The 20,960-nt window shown below is 38.1% G+C and overlaps 2 protein-coding genes across 9 annotated transcripts in view; one reads left to right on the top strand and one right to left on the bottom strand.

Moving 5' to 3' along the window:
* The window catches only part of ubr4 (ubiquitin protein ligase E3 component n-recognin 4), a 44,640-nt gene extending 35,534 nt beyond the window's left edge, over positions 1 to 9,106 (bottom strand). For 4 of the 7 annotated variants that reach the window (XM_044039382.1, XM_044039384.1, XM_044039386.1 and 1 more), the window contains exons 1-15: positions 8,966 to 9,106; positions 6,912 to 7,009; positions 6,676 to 6,779; positions 6,431 to 6,560; positions 6,107 to 6,249; positions 5,844 to 5,943; positions 5,590 to 5,731; positions 5,352 to 5,476; positions 5,053 to 5,177; positions 4,724 to 4,783; positions 4,444 to 4,634; positions 4,102 to 4,201; positions 3,623 to 3,760; positions 3,312 to 3,429; positions 2,409 to 2,450 (exon numbers count right to left, since the gene is read on the bottom strand). In XM_044039382.1, coding sequence (XP_043895317.1) covers positions 2,409 to 2,450; positions 3,312 to 3,429; positions 3,623 to 3,760; positions 4,102 to 4,201; positions 4,444 to 4,634; positions 4,724 to 4,783; positions 5,053 to 5,177; positions 5,352 to 5,476; positions 5,590 to 5,731; positions 5,844 to 5,943; positions 6,107 to 6,249; positions 6,431 to 6,560; positions 6,676 to 6,779; positions 6,912 to 7,009; positions 8,966 to 9,090 — 1,741 coding nt within the window. In that variant the 5' untranslated portion in view covers positions 9,091 to 9,106. The remainder of the gene's footprint in view (positions 1 to 2,408; positions 2,451 to 3,311; positions 3,430 to 3,622; positions 3,761 to 4,101; positions 4,202 to 4,443; positions 4,635 to 4,723; positions 4,784 to 5,052; positions 5,178 to 5,351; positions 5,477 to 5,589; positions 5,732 to 5,843; positions 5,944 to 6,106; positions 6,250 to 6,430; positions 6,561 to 6,675; positions 6,780 to 6,911; positions 7,010 to 8,965) is intronic. The other 3 variants (XM_044039385.1, XM_044039387.1, XM_044039389.1) reach the window with 1 other exon arrangement.
* A 1,967-nt stretch (positions 9,107 to 11,073) lies between these two features.
* Positions 11,074 to 20,949, top strand: emc1 (ER membrane protein complex subunit 1). Of its 2 annotated transcripts, XM_044038863.1 has the most exons (23): positions 11,074 to 11,198; positions 11,963 to 12,090; positions 12,172 to 12,237; positions 12,334 to 12,427; positions 12,520 to 12,648; positions 12,907 to 13,033; positions 13,174 to 13,323; positions 13,410 to 13,577; positions 14,007 to 14,078; positions 14,341 to 14,439; positions 14,561 to 14,657; positions 15,230 to 15,346; positions 15,628 to 15,636; positions 16,049 to 16,248; positions 16,437 to 16,586; positions 16,749 to 16,910; positions 17,140 to 17,259; positions 17,586 to 17,723; positions 18,056 to 18,229; positions 18,484 to 18,694; positions 18,823 to 18,907; positions 18,998 to 19,127; positions 19,713 to 20,949. In XM_044038863.1, the coding sequence occupies exons 1-23, from the start codon at positions 11,107 to 11,109 to the stop codon at positions 19,890 to 19,892; spliced, it is 2,898 nt and encodes a 965-aa protein (XP_043894798.1). In that variant the 5' UTR covers positions 11,074 to 11,106; the 3' UTR covers positions 19,893 to 20,949. The 2 variants fall into 2 exon arrangements, with proteins under 2 accessions (XP_043894798.1, XP_043894799.1); XM_044038864.1 differs by lacking the exon at positions 15,628 to 15,636.
* Positions 20,950 to 20,960: the final 11 nt, after the last annotated feature.

Here is a 20,960-nt window from a genome sequence, read left to right as displayed (position 1 = left end):
AGCTTAAAACTAGTTCTTGACACCTACAGCACTGTGCAGACAAGAGGCAAACACTGCAGTAAAAAGGTGAACATATATGGATGTCTTGTAGGTGAATAACCACACTTAAACACAAAATGTTTTATCTTATTATAACATTTCACAAGACAACAACTCTGAATTACTGTCAGTGAGAAGGAGATAAGGTTTACTGACTGCAACAGCTACTGAAATTATATTGACAGAGCTGATTCTTTAGTGTCTCTCGTTCTCACTGGAGATGCAAGAGAAATTAAGTGTTAACTCAACATTTGTAATCATCAGAACCAATACCCTCAAGGCTGTATGACATCACTCATTCACACACAAGCTTTCAACAGATGAAAAAATGAGGGAACTCATGACACCACAGACCTCTACAAACCAGTCACCCCACCTACAAAATTATCAGGGGAGTGGAACTGATAATCAAACCCAATAGTCCAGACAATAGGTCTAACACCTGTGTGAAAACACCTGTGTGGGTGGACCATAGATGGGCTTTTGCTACTTTTTAATATCTTAAAGATTTTGGGGAAAATATAAATTGATGAGGATTGTAAATTGGGCCCTTTATAAAACATATTTACAAAATTAAAAGAATGAAATATGAAGTAGGTCATAACTAGATCTGTGAGTGCACATAAGCAAGTTTCTTTTCATACACATACTATTGTTGTTGTTCTACTGACAATTGTGATACAAACAATTGATTGATTGATTGTTGCAGTCTGTTTACATCACGGCGGGAGTGGTCTGAATGTGAAGAGGCTCTGTTTGCTCAGATGAGGACAGCTGCAATGAGAACTTTCAGCTCCTCAGTTGGACAGTACAACAGTACATTCCTCTTGCACTTGTAACGCATACAGAGCTTCTCCACTGGTGATGCGCAGGTTCCTACCACACACTAGTGCAAATGAGTCCATGACAATGACTATTGTGAACGATCACTGAACATGTTTAAAATTTAATCTTGTGCACTTTGCAGCAGCAATGACGCCCTGTTGTGCATAGCTGAGGGTTAAGGTTCTTCTGACTACATCTGCCTGCTTAAGATGCTAGATTCGCTCTCTTAAACAATCAACCCGCCTCTCCCTCTCACTTTGGGTCATGTAGGGTCCAACTATATCTTGTTTATCACCCGACTTGCTCAATATCTGTGGCTGCTTCCCCATTATCAAGCTAACTTTCTAAAAGCTAGTTCATATGACCAGAGGTCCCTCACATTAAGCCTACCTTTGCAGGTGGTATTAATTGGACATTATTTAAATATATTTTTTAGCAACATGATTTTATCTGAAAAGCCTTGGACTGGAGGCACAGCCAGTGTATGCAAGTATGAACACATTACTCCCAATTAGGGCTGAAACAATTACTCAATTAATAATCAACTACTAAATTAATGGCCAACTATTTTGATACTTGACTCATTGGTTTCTTTGCTCCATATAACAAAGAAATAATTAAATCTGAATACTTTTGGTTTGTGGACAAAACAAGACATTTAAGAACATCATAATTTCCAGGTTTGAAAAACAATTTTCCACAAAACATTTTTCCACATTATATGGACCAAGTGATTACTCGATTAATCGAGAAAATGATCAACAGATTAATCGATTATGAAAATAATCAGTTGCAGCCCTAATCCAAATGGAAAAAAAGAAAAAAACTTGTAACTTAAGGATATCTCTAAGTTGATAATCACATTTGCATGCAACATACAAAAATTATAACTATTCAGGTGACAGCAAGACGCAGCATAGTGTCTTTAAGCCCATAGTTTACAAGCACAGATTGAATTTGTTGCATCTAAGAATAATACCACTCTTTTGATGTGGGTGCACTTAAATACCTGCAGACTGTTCATCCTGATGTATTAACTTATTTCCATTAGCCATCCCATTATGTCTAAAGATGTTGTATTTGCAATGACTATATAGGGAAACATGGTGCCAGCTCTTAAAAGCACCTAGAAAAATCTTTTCATCACACAAAGCCAGACATTTCATTGGTTAATGCAAATGCTGGTATTAATTACTCTTTTCTATTCATTATCCAGCTGTCTTGTTCAAATTGAATGCTTGTAAAGGCAATGATGAGCACCCACATTTCAACACCACTGGTATTATCCTTTGAATCACACTGAGCCACAGATGAGCCTCTTTGACAAAAAATAAATAAAAATTTAGTTCAAGTCAATTCAAACAAGGAGCATGTTTCAGAGAAGGAGCTATTTTGCCAAAGCCTCTTCACCTGTGGCTCTGTCATTTTCTAAGCTATTAGGACCACAGCTCAGATCATAAATTGTGAGACATATAATAACAAAATGAATCTAGGACAGTGAAGAGGACACCAAGTCTTTGACCTGAGGACAGAAAACTGCTGACCTGAAACACAAGCTGCACTTGTCTTCTCCTGTCTTCTTTCTGCTGAAATAGTAGACACTGTCAACTACACTGTCATTGTGTGACCAAGGAACAATAAAAAATCTTAATGCTTATCTGTGTGTATGTGGTTTGTGCTTCTTGGGTGACCCACTAACTAGGGTTGGAACGGTTCGGTTCATATCATGGCTTTGGGGTCATGGTTTTTGGTTCAGTTAATTTCTTTTAAATATGTTTTACACTCTAGAAATAGTATACGTCAGCATCAGATCTATAGCTTAATGTGTTATTGTTAAGGACATTTTTTAACAGCAAGAGGGGAGACATTGCTGAACTTAAACATGCTTTTCATTTATTTGGCAAAAAATCTTGAAAGAATTGGTTTTCTTGTCACAATAAAAACAGACTAATCCGACTCTTTCCTACTTGTGCTGTCAATTGTCACACTGGGGGTGATGTCTCTGTAGATGAGTGTTGACTCTAGCGTAAGCAACATGTGTTGCACAGTGCTTGCATACAGTTGCCATTTTATCCACCACTTTTTTACCGCCTTCATCACTGGTAACACGAAATCCAACCTGCAGCACTCAACACCATGTTCGCCTTGTACCAAAAATAAATAAATCTGACTTGGCCTTCTCGTTGTGCAACCTCAAGCTGCTATAATAGCATGCACTTTCAATTTTAAGACTATGTTCTGTGCTGATGTAATCGCTTTAATCTACGGCTGTTGCTGCGAGAGAATTCCTCCATGCTGACTCTCTCGCTCTCAGTCACTCTACACTGAGAGCAAGGTGAGATCTTGTCCAGTCACATGCAGTTGTGGCAATTGATTGCCATCGCAGTTCACTCGTTACTAACATGTTTTCTTTTTTCGCCCAACTTCGCTCTAGAGTGTGAAAATACCTTGACTGCTATCCTCCTCTGTGCTGCTGAAATCATCCTCATAGTAGGTGTTTGAATCTGTAGAAGCGCTGGCATCACTGCTGACTGAGCCCTTCCTCTGCCGTTGGAGAACACAAGCCTGACAACAGCAATAAAATAGCAATTTAAAGCATGATCATTAATTTATCTAACTTATCATGTTTTTTAATCAAGCCATAAACTTGGTTAGAGATTGTGTGTCGAGGAAAAACACAGTCGCTAAAATCCCCATTTTTGTGAAATAAATGCTAAAACATATCAATTCCACAAAATAAATATGGATAATTTTGTACCTTTTTGTAGGAAGTTGAGAGAAGGGTGAAGAGAAGATTGGTTAGAGGTACAGAGTCAATGAGCCTCTGGACCCTCTGGATCGAAGTATTCCGTGCCAAGATGTTGAGCTCAGCTGGTGGCCCATCACTAACCAAACCCTGCAGATAGAGGGATAGAAACAGGTTAAAAAACACGATTCATTGTGCAAATATACTTCATTTTCGGGACACTTTTGATTTGTTTTGTTTCAGCACATTGTCACCTCTCTTTAGCAGAAGAATCAGTTCAGTGAACTTCATTTGTGTAAAGCTAAATCAAATTAGCGGTCCCTTTGCAAATTGTAATTTGTTGTCGGTGAAAATAGACATAAAACAGACAGTTAAGTCATGTTGTCAAACCTAAGCGAAGAAATTAAGCCTTTTGGTTCTTAAAACAATTGGAAGTTTCAAGTTGGCATTCAGTGTCGTGTTTCCAGTGGGGGTTAAGGGGTTTCACTTACCAGGTGGAGAGCTTCAACTTGCAGATCCTGGAAAAGTGACGTCAAAAGTTTGATGGCATGATTGGCCAGGATAACAGACAAAACTCCAAATCCTTGGTGCCTTCACAAAAACAAGTAATAAAAACCAAATTAATGCACTCAAAAAAAAGTAAAATTCTACTTTTAAGGGGTGGAAAAAACCTAAAAAAATAATAATCTAACAACCAAAAAGGACATCAGAAATAGGAAGATGGTTCTGATAAACTCACTCTATACCAGAATGATCTGAAGATTCTAAGATAAAAATGGAATAACACCAAAACAGAAAAGATACGCATTTAACTCATATTTATTGGGAATTACCCTTTTCCAGGACCAAGTTTCGGTGATCCTGCACCATCCTTTGTGCGAGCAGCAATATCCCGGACACGAAGGGCAGCTAGGGGATCCTTCTCTTTTCCTTTATCAGCCAGAGCAGTTGGGCTCAGGTTAAGAATCAAGTACAGGCTGTTTAAAAGGCACCAGGCTCCGAGCAGCTGAAAGTTCTGATAATGCTGCATTCACAAATAAGTTAATAATTAATTTCATAGACATCTCCAACACATGTTTGACTTCTTGTGCAGTACTTAAAACTAGTACTTACCTCTCCTCCAGCTCTGCGGGAGCTGCTGATGGCTTGTCCTATCATTTCATAAATCTCCAGCTGGTGCAAACATAAATTGTGTACTTGTTACCATTATTTTCATAATTGATTAAATTCAATAATTTTCCAGATTTGTTTGTTTGGTCAACCTAAAAATTATGATGTTCTCAAAGGTCTTGTTTCGTCTACAAACCAAAATTATTCCGTTTTAATTTTATCTTTCTTATATGGAGCAAAGAAACCCTAATGGGCTATAATAAGTAGCATCAAACAATGTCTAACTACTAGCATGTAACTATAAACTGAATGTTGTACTGCATTGTACTCACACATTTCTGGACAATTGTTGCTGCATCATTTTCGTAGTCCTCCTCTTTAGTCCCAGTGGAGGCAGATCTGAGCTGCAAACCACTTCCTACCTGTAGAATGGCCATGCAAGTAGCCACACTCACACCTAAACAGATTTAAAAAAACAAACAAAAAATAAACATACTATTTCACTTACATCCTCAAATCATACATCAAATAATGGCCATGAAACTGCTGCATTGTTGTGATAGTTCAGTCAAGTAGACTGCTCTAGAGTCTCTACTGATACTACTGGTTATTTTATTTTATCCACACCCACCAGCATAAAGACAGCTTAATGCCAGCACGGTCATATCCACTAATCTCGCTGGTGTCAAGGGCTCCAGTACTGGCAGGGAAAGTGTGTCCAAAGCCATGGTTACATCAATCACCAGTGAATGAAATCTAGGAAAGAGTTTCAAGTAGTGAAAGTTCAAGGGTAAAAACAAGTTATGAAGAATCTTAAAATACAAATACACAAACGTTTGAATTTCAGGTTAAAAATTAAAACTAAATACCCATTGCGGACAGCAGTAGCATCCGCCACTGTGGCAGGCATGATGAAAAAAGAGTTGGCTGATACAGCATCTTGGAAACGGTTGATGTAGCGCAGAAAGTAGGGTAGGTTGAGGCACACTCGCAGCAACTTCTCAGACCCACCTGGACAATTGTTATTTGTGCATATTAGTAAATGGACACTTTCTAAACTATATATATGTGACATAACCATAACATTGGTATTACTACAGCAACATAATAGGTTAAAACTCACCAAGTTCCTGTAAGCTTGACACATTCTGAGAGACAAAGGCATTTTTCATTTTGGTCTGAAGAGCCTGTTCTGTGGTTTGGTCATCACAATCACTCTCAGTCTATAATTGGGGAGGGTAGGTAAATAAATAGATAAATAAATAAATGAATGAATAAATGATGACATGTTTGTTTTTTAGTAAAATAAATGAAGTAAATTTGAGCTTCCTATGACAGTAATAGCAAGCTCTGCGGTAATAGAGAAGACTGGTCTACAGCACTCACCTGCATTTGTGCTGATGGGGAGGCCAAAATGGTTGTAAGGTCAGGGTTAAAAACTGATGTTAGTTGGTTAAAGAAGTTCATTTGTACTTCTTTTTGTCGAAGCTCTGGATTCACAGCAGTGGGCAACTCTTTCTGGTCTTCCACTGTTAAAGAATAGGGACAGTTTTTTCAGTCTCATTCCAGTCCTTTGTATATGTATGCACACGAAAATATTACCTCACAAATTGAAACCAATGTTGAGAAAATCGACTAATTTTATCAAAGCTTTTAATAAATTATAATGCAGATAATCAATTTAAATACAAGTAACAGGGGGACACTTACCATCTGAAAGGGTCTTGATGGTTTGAGGCAACTTGGCAGACTTCATCATAGCAGTGAAAGTAATGATTTCTGTGCGATCTAGTCTGCTGCAGCCAGTGCAAAGTCCTTTTATTAGAAGAATCAGGTGTTTCTATAGAAAATGGAACAATGTTCTCAGTATAAAGGGTAGAATGAAATGACAACAGTATAAACGATAATAACTTATTTTCTGGAATATATTTGACACCACCCTGCTGTGTTATTACCTGAGATACAGCACATGCCTCATCTGGGTTCTCCAAACGCAGCAATGAGAACTCAATCAATACTTTGCATGCAGCAGCAACTGAGAGCAACTGATTTCTCGGTACTAGAAAGAATAAGAAAAAATTGTTAACTGGTGAGAAGACAATTCACCAAAAGCTAATGAAGTACTCTAGCTTAAAAAGTATTAGCAATCCATTATCCAATGCACTAAAGAAGAAAATAAAAGCATACATACTTTGTCCACATACTGTGGTGATGTAATGTGCAGAAAGTGCCACAAATGATGAGTAGAAAGGCTCATATTGTTTGTCGTGGTGAAGAATGTCTGATTCACTGCAAATGAAACATGAGCATGTTATTAATGGAGAAAATACTTGTGTCAAATCTCTCAACCGCATTGTTTTTCTTCATTTTAAAAATGTCACACCTTCAACAACAGAAACTCTATGAGACAGGAGCACCTTTTCAAAACTGATCTCATACATCCAAGCAAATGAGAAGCTGTTAGAGTTGCTGGAAACCATTACATTACATGTCATTTAGCAGACGCTTTTATCCAACCACATAATCAACCCAGTTTCTTTACACAAATCATTCACAGAACCATGAACCCTGGTATTTCTGTTATCCATCATCTACATCAACATTTTTTCTCTAAAGTCATATCCAATACAATATAAAAATACAATTTAAAGTATCAAAAATATGTAATTCCACATAAGATTAAATCCATAAACTTGGCATTCTAAGTTGTCCAGTGGGAAATAGAACAAAATTATATCATGATGAAAACAACTAGGAGCTGCTAGTCATATTACCCGATCTTAAAGGCTCAGCCTGTAAAGATTCAAGTTAACCAAACTTATCCATTGGCTTATGGTTAATTGACTTCAAGGTTTTGCTCCTGGTGGACAAACCACTGAATTATGTCTGCAGGTTTATCAACATACTGGATGGATCAGGTAAAAAGACTTCCTCCAAATTCCAATGGAGCATACAAAATCTTTCTGCTGTATTGAAGTTACAACATTGACCTTATTGTTTTACTTGTGTGCCATTATGACTGAAAATAATGACGTGTTTTTAGGCAAGTACATGTTGTGTGTATCATAAAGCCACAATGACAAGAGCAAAAGGAAATATGTTTTGATAGACTTGTTTTCTTTTGGCTTCTCCCACTCCAGGGATCGCCACAGTGGATCCAAGTGAAACAAAATTAGATAATGGATAGAAAAGAAATCATCATATACAGTTAAGAAATTATCATACACAGTTAACATTTCACACTACTTGTGTGCATTAATAAAACATTGTCTTTTTCTGTTGCAGCCCTCAGTCAATGTTGTCCATTTCTTTTTCTCAGGATGTGAGACACACTTTTAAGCTGTCAATCACAAAAAAAAATTTGTCTGACTTTGATAATGTAGGGCTGATGAGTCAGCACTGGAATAGTAATCACCTGACCAAACGTGGTCACCAATTTTCCTCTTTAAACGAGAATCAATTTGAATTTCTAGACATCACCTTAGTAAGTATACATGATCACAAACGGAAAAAAGACAAGTGCATTCCATTTCAAATCTCAACTTTGCTGCACTATGTTTCATAAAACTCTGATATTTATGATATTTAAGTTTTAAGAATATAACAATTTATTGGCAAATGACAAAGTCCATTGCTCGATTGAATATCAAACCATATGTTTATTATTTTAAAATTTGGCTTTCGATGAGTCCTTCCTTGTGTTTGAGGTTCGAATTTTTCGTGTACAACCCATAAACACATATGGTATGATATGATGACGATAAACGGTACTAGATGTTGTCAAAAAAGTATATGGTCACTTCAACGCTACGTTTATAAAGGCCCATTAGTTCGCTTAGTGGCTAATGTTTGTGTTAGCTAGCTAATGATGAAGCACATTCCCTTCCCATAACACTTTCGTCGTGTATGTTTACATGACAATAGTGTGACATTATCGACAATCCTCAATTCGGCGTGGGCTATGCCTCGTTTTAAACCGTATGAGTTACCACCATGGCCAAGCAAAACAGCAATTTGTATAAGTTAGCTAACGTTAGCATATTAGCTAACGTCAACCGAATCAGTACAAGTGCTATTTAGCTCATGTAGCTTTCTAGCTGCTATACTTAGCTAAGTGGGTAACATTTCCCATCCAACTTAACTGAGCTAAGTTAGCCAGTTAGCCAGTCAGCTAACACCTGGGTGGACACAGCCAAAATCTAAGCAAACAGTGACCGGCAATGTATTGACATTTAGTGGGTTTACCTGTTGATTATAGACCCAATTAGCTGAGGTAGGTCTTTTGTTTCAAAAGCTGTGTACGAAGCCGATAAAAGCGGCCGCACTGCCGCTGTCCATTCCTGTTCCCCTTCTCCTCCACTCGACGCCATCTTGCAATCCCGTTGAAAAAAACTAGCCACTGGAAGAGGAAACTGAAAGTTAATCACACGGGGGCGCTCAAAATCTCACATTCCCACAAGAGTTGAGCCAAGAGATAAATGATGACATAAAGTAAAGTCATCGTCCGATTAATTTGGATCGTTTTGGGAATAACGGGCTTGTTTGCACAAATAACACAAACATATCATGAAGACAAGAGATGACTCAGGCTTTCTTTTTTTAACCTGATACCAATTCCAATATATGCATATTTACCAATATTGGTCCATGAAATCTTTTTACAAAACAATTTGTGACATGGAGAGTTTGGAGTGTACTGGAGTTATGTTCATTTTGTGATATTCAATCAAGTGATTTTGACCAGTATCATACGGATACCAATGCTGAATATGTTATTGGCCCATCCCGAATAGACTTTATTTCTTGCCATTTAATCCCATTAAACTGGACAATTTTTACACTTTTATCTCATTGATTTGTAAAGAATCATTTTCTATATGACATCTTTCTACATGAATAGTTTCTGCAATTACTGCATCATGTAGTAAGTTAAAGTCCTTAAATCCTTAAGACCTATAGTTGTTGCAGTGTTGCAATAGCCTTTGCCAATGTTGGTTAGTTTTTGGTGTTTTTTACGACAGTTGTCTTTCTGCTGCCCCCTGTTATTTTACTTTTACTTTACCTCCTCTACTGCCAATTTGTTTCTTGCAGCACGATACACAGTTCAACGTTCTTTATCGCAGTTCAAAGTACTGTAAACTATTATTCTACTTTTGTGTTTTGGGAAAATGTCTGTAGAGGAATTAGTTATAGCTGAAGACATGAGCTCTTATTTCGAAGGCTAGGGTGAATGGAAGAGGTCCTTTGCCTCTTCTACTTTGCTTCCTCATCTTCCTTCTATCTCTTCATCCTTTTATCTTTTTTTCCCCACTGTTAATGCATTCATTGATTGTTGATTATATTCATTTAGTTATGGAAAATACATTTTATTTCTATCATGCCAAGCAATTCAGTGGACACAAAAAGACTGCCTTTGAATAGGAAAAATCTCTGGCAGAATGACACTCAAAGATATGCAGCCTTGTTGTAGTACACTCTAATAGTAATAATAATAACAATAATAGCCTTGCAACTGTATCAAATCATGCAGCCGTGGACTCACGGGGACCTGCAGAGCAAGGATCATAATAATAACAACAATAATCAGTCATCATCTACCGCTTTATCCTCCACCAGAAGGTCGCGGGGGTGCTGTGCCAATCTCAGCTACATCGGGCGATAGGCAGGGTACACCCTGGACAGTTCACCAGTCCATCGCAGGGCCACACACAGATAGAGACAAACAACCATTCACTCTCACACTCACTCCTATGGTCAATTTAGAGTTTCCAATTTACCTAATCCCCACATTGCACTGCCTTCTGCTTGTTCTGAAGCCAGTCAGTTTCGAGAGCTGTTCTACTCAGGGTTGAATGGAATCTGTCTCTTCTCATGAAACCAGGTTTTACCCAGAAAGTCGACCACTTATCTATGAAACACCTTGATAATAAGCCAAATAATAATAAAAAAAACCACTTACTTGTATTGTATTGGTTTGGACATATTTATTCATTTGTTTATATTGACTTCTATTTGGTGTTCTGAATTCTGTGGCTTTGCTTTTGTTTCTCTCGCGACAACCTCTGATCCTTTTTTTTTTTAATTTTTCAGTGGAGAAAAAAATACATAGGTGAGGTGAAGGTTTACTAAATTTACTAAATATATTCAAAATGAAAATACAGCACCATCACCACAGCCTGCAATTGAATTAATACGTCTTTACACAGTTTCTCTAAAAAAAAGGTATATTTTAGCCTTCATGGAGGACTGTTGTCATAAACCTTCAGTGACGGCATTCAATTTACTTCTCGCCTATAGGGGGCAGCACTTCTCATTCATAAGACAAAAAGAAGGAAGTCTACTTCCGACTTCCTCCTCCTGAAGAGCAAGTCAAAGCTACTGCTGCAATGGAGAGGCTAATTTTGTTGTGCCTGAAATGCATTATTTTGAGTATCGCCGTCGAGGCCGTGTTTGAGGATCAAGTGGGGAAATTTGACTGGTAAGAGTGATCTGATGAACTAACCCCGTATATCTGCTACTTTATTTTTTGAGCCGTTTTTTGAAATGGGGACGGTAATGCTAACACCTGTCACAGCCTTCAGCTGCAACCCGGTGTATAAATTACATTACATTACATTACATGTCATGCCATTTAGCAGACGCTTTTATCCAAAGTGACTTACAAGGGAATTGAGTACAACCTGCCAGGGGTGGAGTTGAACTTGCGACAATGATGTCTTTTGCACACGGGGTATCGGTCTTAACCACTGTGCTACCCCCACCCGCAAATATAGACAATGAATAAGGGATCAGGATGGATTCTCAAATATATATTCACTTTGTTTATGAAGTCGATGATTCAATTAAACCAATTTGTAAGGATTGTGTCCAAACTGATACCAACCACCATTATTCTCCTGTTTTTATCTGAGCTCAGGTTGGGCAGTAATGTATTACATATCGCTATAAAAGTTTCTTCAATAGCAGTAAAAACAAAAGTTTAATATATATTAATAATGTTAATGGTTTGTGCAACAACACTGAGACACAACATATATTTATGTTAAATGATTCTCTGTCTAACAAGTGTTTGTAATTTTCAGGACCTAAAGTCAGTCTGATATGTATCAACTGATTTGAAAATCTGTTATTGTAATGTTGTTTTTGGACATATTGCCCACCCCTCTTTTGAGCTATCATAACAATGATTTGAAATCCGTGTGATGATACAACCTCTGACAACCAATTTCTTGTGATTCACAGGAGGCAAAAATATGTAGGCAAGGTTCGTTTTTCACATTTTGACACACATTCTCAGTCATCAAAAAAGGTGCTTCTGGCTACAGAGAAGAATGTTTTTGCTGCGCTCAATACCAGGACTGGAGAACTACGTGAGTAATTTGTATCATGCAGCTCTACTGGGCTGTGTCCATGCTAATAATGATATTAATTACCATAATTGTTTGCTTTAGTTTGGCGACATGTGGATAAGACAGGGCCAGAGGGAAATATTGATGCTTTTCTGCAGCATGGACAAGGTAAATTGTGCCATTGATGTTGTGCTTAAAGACCTTTTAAAGGTAAACCTATTTTCACTTTCCTGAAAGCATATATATCATGACATTGTCTCCTAGATGCGTTGCTGGTGGTAGGCAATGGCCGGCTGCTGCGCTCCTGGGAGATAAATGTTGGTGGTTTAAACTGGGAGATTGTACTGGACTCTGGCAGGTGATTACTTCTTTGATAACACAAAGCGGCAGCGACTAAATTATTATGTATTTATTCTGATCCAGTGTAAGTGTTTTCGTTTTACATTTTAGTTTTCAGTCAGCGTGTTTGGTTGGACAGCAGGACACAGTGAAACATGTGGCTGTCCTGAAGAAAACTGCCATTTCTCTCCACTACCTTTTCAATGGTCATCAAAAATGGATAGAGAACCTTCCAGACAGGTAATTGACCTTGAAATTCTCAACATTTAAGGCCATGTGACTTTTGACTGTGGGCTTTCCATCTTAAATTATCCTTTTTTTATTATCTTAAGTGACAGACTTAGAAATGTGTAGAAACTTGTTGAAACTAGGTGTTCCAAAAGCATATTCCTCCCCCATGACTTAGTTGCTTTTTCTCTTCACCTATTTTGCCAGCTAGAGTATTTACATCAAATACTGTACAGTGACTGAATAAAAATCATCTTTGTCTCTCTGCAGTGAAACAGTGGACTACCAGGCTGTGTATTCTGGTGGAAATGGTGAAGTTTACGTACTGGGAGTCGTTCCTCATTCCCACATTACTATTGTTGCTTACAGTGTGGAGGATGGTGAGATTATCAAACAGGTAATCCTTATTTATTTTACTCTTTCTAGAATATAAATATAATTGTTATAATACTTGGATGGAATACACCAAGCAAACCAAACTGATATAGTAATATATTATTAAGTTGTTTCTGACACCACTGCCTGTTTTGTCTTTAGGTCTCAGTTGAAGCTCCGTGGCTATCCAACATACAGGCCAGCTGTGCAGTAGTGGGCCAGGGGATGTTGACATGTGTGGACTCAGCAACTGTGTCCCTATACATGCTTGACTTACATGTACAATCACAGATGACCCAGATTCCTCTGCAGGTAACTGCCAAAAAGAACCCAAAAAATTATTATTAATTATTAATTACTCTGTTTAATTTCTCCTCTTCCTCTTTGTCTTTATTTAGTCACTGGGACTCCAGACTGCCCCCGGCTTCCACCCAGCACTTGTGTCCACTCAGCCCAATCCAGCTCGTCCGCCACTGTCAGAATTTTTACTTCATCTTGGGCCAGAACATTACCTGCTTCTCCAGCTAAACAGTGGTCTGATCGTTACACTCAGGGATTTCAAGCCAGTACGTACTTTTTAACTTTTTTTTTTTTACTCTGCACTTGTATCTCAACGACCATAAATGACAACTGCAATCCAGATTGCTTTGTGATATGCACCTTATTGTAAGTCAATGTTATCTTTGTGTTAGCTTATTTATTGATAACCACTGCATTATGAGCAACTCTGCATAAAAGCTTCAATTACCATTGCATAAAATCTGGTAGCATTTGTCCGAGGCAAATGGGTTGGTAAAATCTTTCAAAAAAATATCAGGGTATCACTCAAGAAGAAATCACACTGTATTGTCAGGTTCCTACATTTAAAAATATGACATTTTTTTAATGGTAAAAGTGTAATTTTCAATGTGCCATATATGGAAATTGCAGTTTTGAGTTTAAGCTTTCAGAAGAGAAAATTAATGATGATGTATTTGATTTGTCTGGCTTTGTAGGCAATGCTGGTTTCCTTTGCTACCACTGGAGAGAAGACAATTGCTGCTGTCATGTCACCCAAGAATAAAACTGTGAGTGAAGGAGGAATCATATTTTTGTGGTTGGCAGTTGTACTTTCTATGTGTTTATGGTATATTTCTTATTTGTCATCTTTTGTCCTTGATGAATGTCTTTTTACATGGCTGTGTATCTGTCTGTCAGACCTGTGACCTTTATGGGTTGATTGACCTTTTGATCTTAAATCAAAGCATCTTTAAATGTCAAGTGTACTGATAATAATCAATTTCTTTTGTAACCACCACAAACAATACTACTATATTTTTCTTCCCATAGGCTTGCAGTGTTAATCTCTTTAGTGCAGAATCTGGACGCAGACTTCTGGACACAGGTCTGATATTTAATATGGATCCTAATGGTGGGAAACCAGAGAAGGTATGTCTATTTTTCTTTGGTGATTCTTCTGTGGTTGGTCATGCAACCAGGGCTTTTATGCGGAGCTGAAATTGATTACTTATGATTTTCTAATATGAGTTGTGTTTATTCTGTCTCTCAGCTGTATGTACAGGCATTTCTCAAGAAAGACGACTCTGTTGGCTACAGGGTTATGGTGCAGACAGAGGACCACACACTTACATTCATACAACAGCCAGGTATGGAGGACAAAACAAGGAAGTATATCAATGTTAAAAGAGTGCTAATGTTAATGTTATGAAGTGGTGCTGGCTGCAACGGTGTCAGTTTTGATTCTACCACTGAGGGGCGCCAGAGAAAAAGCAATACCTGCTCTTAGTATCAAAATAAGAGATATACTTTAGTAAGATCCTCCAATTATGCTAAGTGGATGTGGACATCATTATTATTGTCCACATATGGTTTGTTGAAGAAAATCATAAATGAGTTTTGATTAATTTGAAGATTCTATCCCTTGTGCTGTTTTACATCAATTCTTTTTTTTCTAAAAGAAATTTAAGCTGTGCTTTGCCTTATGATAACATTTTGGTGTATGTTGACTTCATAATCATCAATGCTGTCACCATACAACCACAGTGTGGAGCACAAATGGGCTCATAGTTTTCGTTAAGTATTGTACACATAGTCCTGCCCCTTTCCACAGGCATTAACAGTGGAAAACGGTGTCATTTCATAATTCAGAGAAAGCGTCAGGATAAACTACATAGTGTCACAGGGTGTGGAAAGAACAACAATAAGTCTTGTTTTCCAGGGCGTGTAATATGGACAAGAGAGGAGGCCCTGTCAGATGTGGTGACAATGGAAATGGTGGATCTGCCCCTCACAGGAACGCAAGCAGAGCTGGAGGGAGAGTTTGGCAAAAAGGCTGGTAAATGTCAAACCAAACATTCCTTCCTTATTTTTGTTCAAGAGTGTTGATCTTTAAGCATCAATGTTTGCTGTGCATCAGTGTTCAAACATCTATGTATCATTTGGAGGAGTTTTTAATTCTCATGTTTAATCATTTTAACATATGTGATTCAATCATTTAAATCATCATTTATTTCTATGGACATAAGTTGGGTATGATGGGATAATCAATCACTTGTTTGCTATAAGCGTCACATTCTTCTTTTTCTGTCCTGCTTTTATTGCTGCGTTTGGATTCAGCCATTCAAGGTAACTGACTTATCTGCTTGTACTCAGTATCACCTGATTTAAGTCTAGGGTCTCCTCCTGTTGATGAAAATCCTATGTAACCTCCACTGAAACCTTCTCTAAGCCAACCCTTCACTTGATTTCACTAAAGTTTAGTCACATAATACTTTTGCAGTTTGTTAATGGAGTTTTAATAATGATACAACAATAATTTGCTGCCTGACCGGTACAGTTACTGTATTTTAGTTTGTACATCATGATCAGTGATCAAAAGAGGCATTTAATGTTTTGAGTTACACCTGTGATTTGCTTGCGATGTCCACTGCAACATAGATCTAATAAGTCATGGTTGTGACATTACATCCACTATTTGAACTGAATCCATTGGAAGACAATAAAAGCTGCATCTGTGTCCTTGCTGTTATTCATTCAGATGGCCTGTTGTCTATGGTGTTGAAGAGGCTCTCCTCTCAGTTCATCCTGCTACAAGCCTGGATCTCCCATCTCTGGAAACTGTTCTACGATGCACGGAAGCCTCGCAGTCAGGTTAAAAATGACGTGACCATTGAGAACCTTTCCAGAGATGAGTTCAACTTGCAGAAGATGATGGTCATGGTTACTGCATCTGGGAAGGTATGAAAACAGACTTTTCCTTTAATTTAGTTATATTTCAGTAGTTTGTATGGGAGACGAGCTGTGCTGTACAGCTTTGGTCAAAACTAGATTATTTTACAAAAGTACAATTACACACTTAAACAAAAATAAACTGTATCAGATCTAGCAGAAACTCACGTTTTATCCCTTGTTTCTTTTGTGTTAAGCTCTTTGGGATTGACAGCAAGACTGGCAGTATTTTATGGAGACACAACCTGGACAACATTCCAGCTCATGCGGCCTTCAAACTAATGGTGCAACGAACCACTGCGCACTTTCCTCACCCCCCACAGTGCACGTTGCTCATCAAAGACAAGGTATTTAATAACAAGAGTAAAAGATGAATAATTATTTTTTCCTGTATTTACCACCACTGGAATAAAAAAAACTATGTAAAGATCTAACCTTGAGGTGTGTATTTATTTATTTATGCCATTTATCGTCATTTTTGAAATAAATAATTGTTTCTGTTTCACCAGGACACAGGCCTGGCCACACTCCATGTATTTAACCCCATCTTTGGAAAGAAGAGTCATATCACACCTCCAACTCTGCCTCAGCCAATACTTCAGTCTCTCATCCTGCCACTCATGGACCAGGATTATGCAAAGGTTTTACTTCTTGTCGATGATCAGTACAAGGTCAGTGCCCAACAGGAAACCAGATCAACATTGTGAACTGCGATATACCTCATATGCTATATTGTGTGTTAAAGCAATTTGTGTCCACAGCCATCAGCTGACATAAGACAAAAAGTCTGTCCTTTATAGAATATGACTAGAGAGAAATGATTTGCTCTGGGTGAAAAATATTGGCTTCACAGAAAATGTTTGTCAAAAAATGTATCCATTCTACTGATTTTTTCCCCAGGTGTCTGCTTTTCCTTCTACAAAGAATGTTCTGCAGCAGCTTCAAGAGATGGCTTCGTCCATATTCTTTTATCTTGTTGACTCCAGCCAGGGCCGACTTTCTGGCTACAGGCTACGAACGGCAAGTTGAATGATTGTCTCCTGCATTATTTTAAGCTCTGTTCACATCACGACTTGAAAAAGCTTTGCTCAGGTTTTAGAAAACCTTGCCATCATCGGGCCTTGGTTGGCAGTGGTTGCACTACTTTCATTGACTAAAACTATAGTGATAGTTTGACTAAATATTCAAGTAATGAAAAACATTTAGATACAGTTAACATAATATGCTTAATGCATGATATGGTTGAATGTACAGTTATATATAAAATACAACTGCAAATCATTCTTAAATTCTACTTGAGTGACTGGGGGAAAAAAACAAATGAATTGGATTTTTTTTGTTCTCAGGACTTGTCCACTGAGCTGATCTGGGAGGTCATCATCCCAGCTGAGGTTCAGACCATTGTATCTGTGAAAGGGAAAAGACCCAATGAGCATGTGCACTCCCAGGGCAGAGTGATGGGAGACCGTAGTGTCCTTTACAAGGTACAGTAACTTCTCCTATAACCTCATTAACACTGGGGTATGGGGGTTTGTGCTGGATTTTGTTATGTTTTCTGCCTTATCTTTTCCACTTCAGAGTTTCACTGATGTAGTGTTTCTTGGAAAGTTGGAGAACTTTCCAGAACGCTGCACATCCTATCATTGTTTCTCCCACTGGGCTATGTTCACGCTCACTCACTGACTGACTCAATATGGATTTTTTTTTAACTTTTTTTTTTTTACACTTTACACTGCATTAACTAATGTACAGCTTCAGTTAAAATATGTTTGTTTTTTTCAGCTTTTTAGTAATATGTGGATTTTATCTTTTGTAGTACTTGAACCCTAATCTACTGGCCGTGGTTACTGAGAGCACAGATTTGCATCAGGAGCGCAGCTTTATCGGGATCCTATTGATTGATGGTGTGACTGGTCGCATCTTCCACGAGGCCATTCAGAGAAAGGCCAAAGGACCGGTGCATGTTGTTCACTCTGAAAACTGGGTGGTGGTAAGTATCGTGATCGCTTTAGATCAGACTAAAGGGCATGAATATATTTGAAAAGTGAAGGTCTTTGTTTTGTCGTTTGGTTCAGTTAGAATATGGTGTCTGCTCATGGCAGCTATATAAAAGTGGCGAAGCATCTGCATTGTTACTGAGCATTGAACACATTAGAAAACTTTGACATGAAACAGGTGAAGACTTGAGAGGTCAAATGTTCGGACCACTAAAATTGTTTTTGTTTGTTTTTTTTAATGCCACAGTACGAATACTGGAGCACCAAGTCTCGCAGGAACGAGTTCTCTGTAATTGAACTGTATGAAGGAATGGAGATGTACAACAGCACTGTGTTCAGCTCTTTGGATCGGCCGCATGCTCCTCAGGTGTTGCAGCAGTCCTATATTTTCCCGGCCTCTATTTCTACCATTGAGGCCACTCTGACCGAGAAGGGCATCACCAGTCGTCATCTGCTCAGTATGTTGCATGCAGTCGCAGTTTGTCAAATATGTTTTTGTTATACTTTTGAGAATATTTGGGCTTTTCTCAGAACCATAAAAAGCCATTGCCTTGATTAATGTTTCTTTTGGTTTGCTTTGTCACAGTTGGCTTATCATCGGGAGGGATTTTGTCATTACCCAAGATGTTCCTTGACCCTCGTAGACCAGAAATAGTGTCTGAGCAAATCCGGTGAGCCCTTCAGTCAGATTCAGCTCCACAGTTTCACTGGTGATAATTATTATTTTTTGAATCAGTCTAACCTTTTCGCTTAATCTCCAGTGAAGAGAACCTGATACCATATGCGCCCGAGTTACCAATCCGTACAGAGTGGTTCATCAACTATAATCAGACCGTATCAAGAGTACGGGGGATTTACACCGCTCCCTCTGGGCTCGAGTCGACCTGCTTGGTGAGTCTTCCATCACAATGCTGATAAAATATTTTTTAGACATGTCTGTGTCGGCCACAATAATAATGAAAGACTTTTTTTTTCCTTAACCAAAGTATATACATGTCATATTATGTTCTTAAACAGTGTTTCCCAAATTTTAAAGATGACAAACTATCGTGACCCGATTCACACTAAAAATTGTGATCAGAGCAAACTTTTTTATTTATACTGCCATCTCTGTAAGAGTGAATATTTTGAGACATTTCCAAGGATATGAATATTACATGAATCAGTACTTATGGTAATTTATGCATGTTATATAAAACATACACATACAAGACTGGAAAAAGTGATTTATTTAGTGACCCAAAAAAATCTCTCGAGCCCCATCTGTGGGTCTGTTCTGACTATCGTATCCTGATCACTACTGTTATTGTTTTGAATTATGTACTTACTAAAGGGCCATAAGGCTCGAGGCATTTAGGATAATGTTATTTTCCATTGTTATTTGCACTTCTAAAAGAGGTTTTATGTCCAAAACACTGTTTTCTACTCTGTTTAAATTGAACAAAAGAAATGATGGTTGCTCTTTTTTTCTTTTAGGTGGTGGCATATGGTCTTGACATCTATCAGACGCGTGTTTATCCCTCTAAACAGTTTGACGTCCTAAAAGATGACTACGACTACATGCTCATTAGCAGCGTGCTCTTCGCTCTCTTCTTTGCCACCATGATAAGCAAACGCCTGGCAGAGGTCAAACTGCTCAACCGGGCCTGGCGGTAAAGTCATGGTCAAAATCCCGTCTCTGTCAGCCCCGGGGCTGCACAACTTCAGGACCTCAGCCCGAGGAGATGAGATGGCTGAGGCCGTGCCTGTAGAAGTGCAAAGGTCACAGTTCAATCAGGCCCACAGGCAATTGTAAGGGGTGAGGGGACTGTGGGGTGGGGGTGACGAGGGGGTTAGAAAGTTTTATGTGTTCATTTTTAACTTATTTTGTTGAGGAATAATTTCATAATACAATAATTGTTTTTGTGCCATGGCATTTTGAGTAAATGTTTAACACATGACTAATGACAAATTAATGCAACGTAATTGGATTTATTAAATGGTAGAGTTTGGAAGTAAACATGTGACAGTTGGTGTCTATGCTCTCCAAAACCTATTCAGGACAAAAAGCCTTTTTAGATGAATTTTTTCTTTTTTACAGTCAATAGGATGGCAAAGCTGCTGAACTGTGTCAGCATAAAACCTTTCTTGAAACTGATGCTGAAACGCATCGGTACAGATCGATCCTTGTTTTTTTTGTACTGTGCTACAGTTTTTGTCCTGTTTGGTTTTGTGCCTCCTTTTTAGAGGCAGAGCATGTGGTGGAATGTTGGGTCAAGAGAAGCGTACTAGTTTGTCTGTGCACTTTTTCTTGTTTCCAAAACAAAAGCATCGATGGATTTTTTTTTTGTTCTATTGCTTTGTTGGACAGATCCAATGAAGAGTGACAATAAAAGTCAAAGTGAGGCAAGAGAGACATACAACTTACAGTACAGTTTACTTTGGAACAACACCACAGCTGTGTGGTTTAAACCTGCTGAGATATTTAAATGCCATTTGGCAAATAAACGTTGATTATTAAATGTGAGAAGAAATGTAGCATGGACAAGAAGTGTTTTTTCTCCCGCCAAAGGCACTGTTACGTCTACACCATCACATCATAGACCAAGGAAAATGATCCACAGTAGCCTATATTTTATGATTTGTACATCAATGATTCCTACAGCACACAATCGTGAGCTGCTTTTGATCCAATGTCCATTGTTGAGCCATTAAAATTTATTTCAGAAATCCAGTTGAATAATT

The sequence above is a fragment of the Solea senegalensis genome, linkage group LG11, assembly GCF_019176455.1.
Source record: "Solea senegalensis isolate Sse05_10M linkage group LG11, IFAPA_SoseM_1, whole genome shotgun sequence".
Classification (NCBI taxonomy): Eukaryota; Metazoa; Chordata; class Actinopteri; order Pleuronectiformes; family Soleidae; genus Solea; species Solea senegalensis.
This window is presented reverse-complemented; position numbering and strand designations above follow the sequence as displayed.

Bases quoted from the DNA above. Each gene is read 5' to 3' on its own strand.
- emc1 (XM_044038863.1), top strand. From the start codon at position 11,107: ATGGAGAGGCTAATTTTGTTGTGCCTGAAATGCATTATTTTGAGTATC. The intron at 14,658-15,229 runs GTATGGAGGACA...CTTGTTTTCCAG, and splicing joins TACATTCATACAACAGCCAG to GGCGTGTAATATGGACAAGA. The intron at 16,249-16,436 runs GTATGAAAACAG...TTTTGTGTTAAG, and splicing joins TGGTTACTGCATCTGGGAAG to CTCTTTGGGATTGACAGCAA.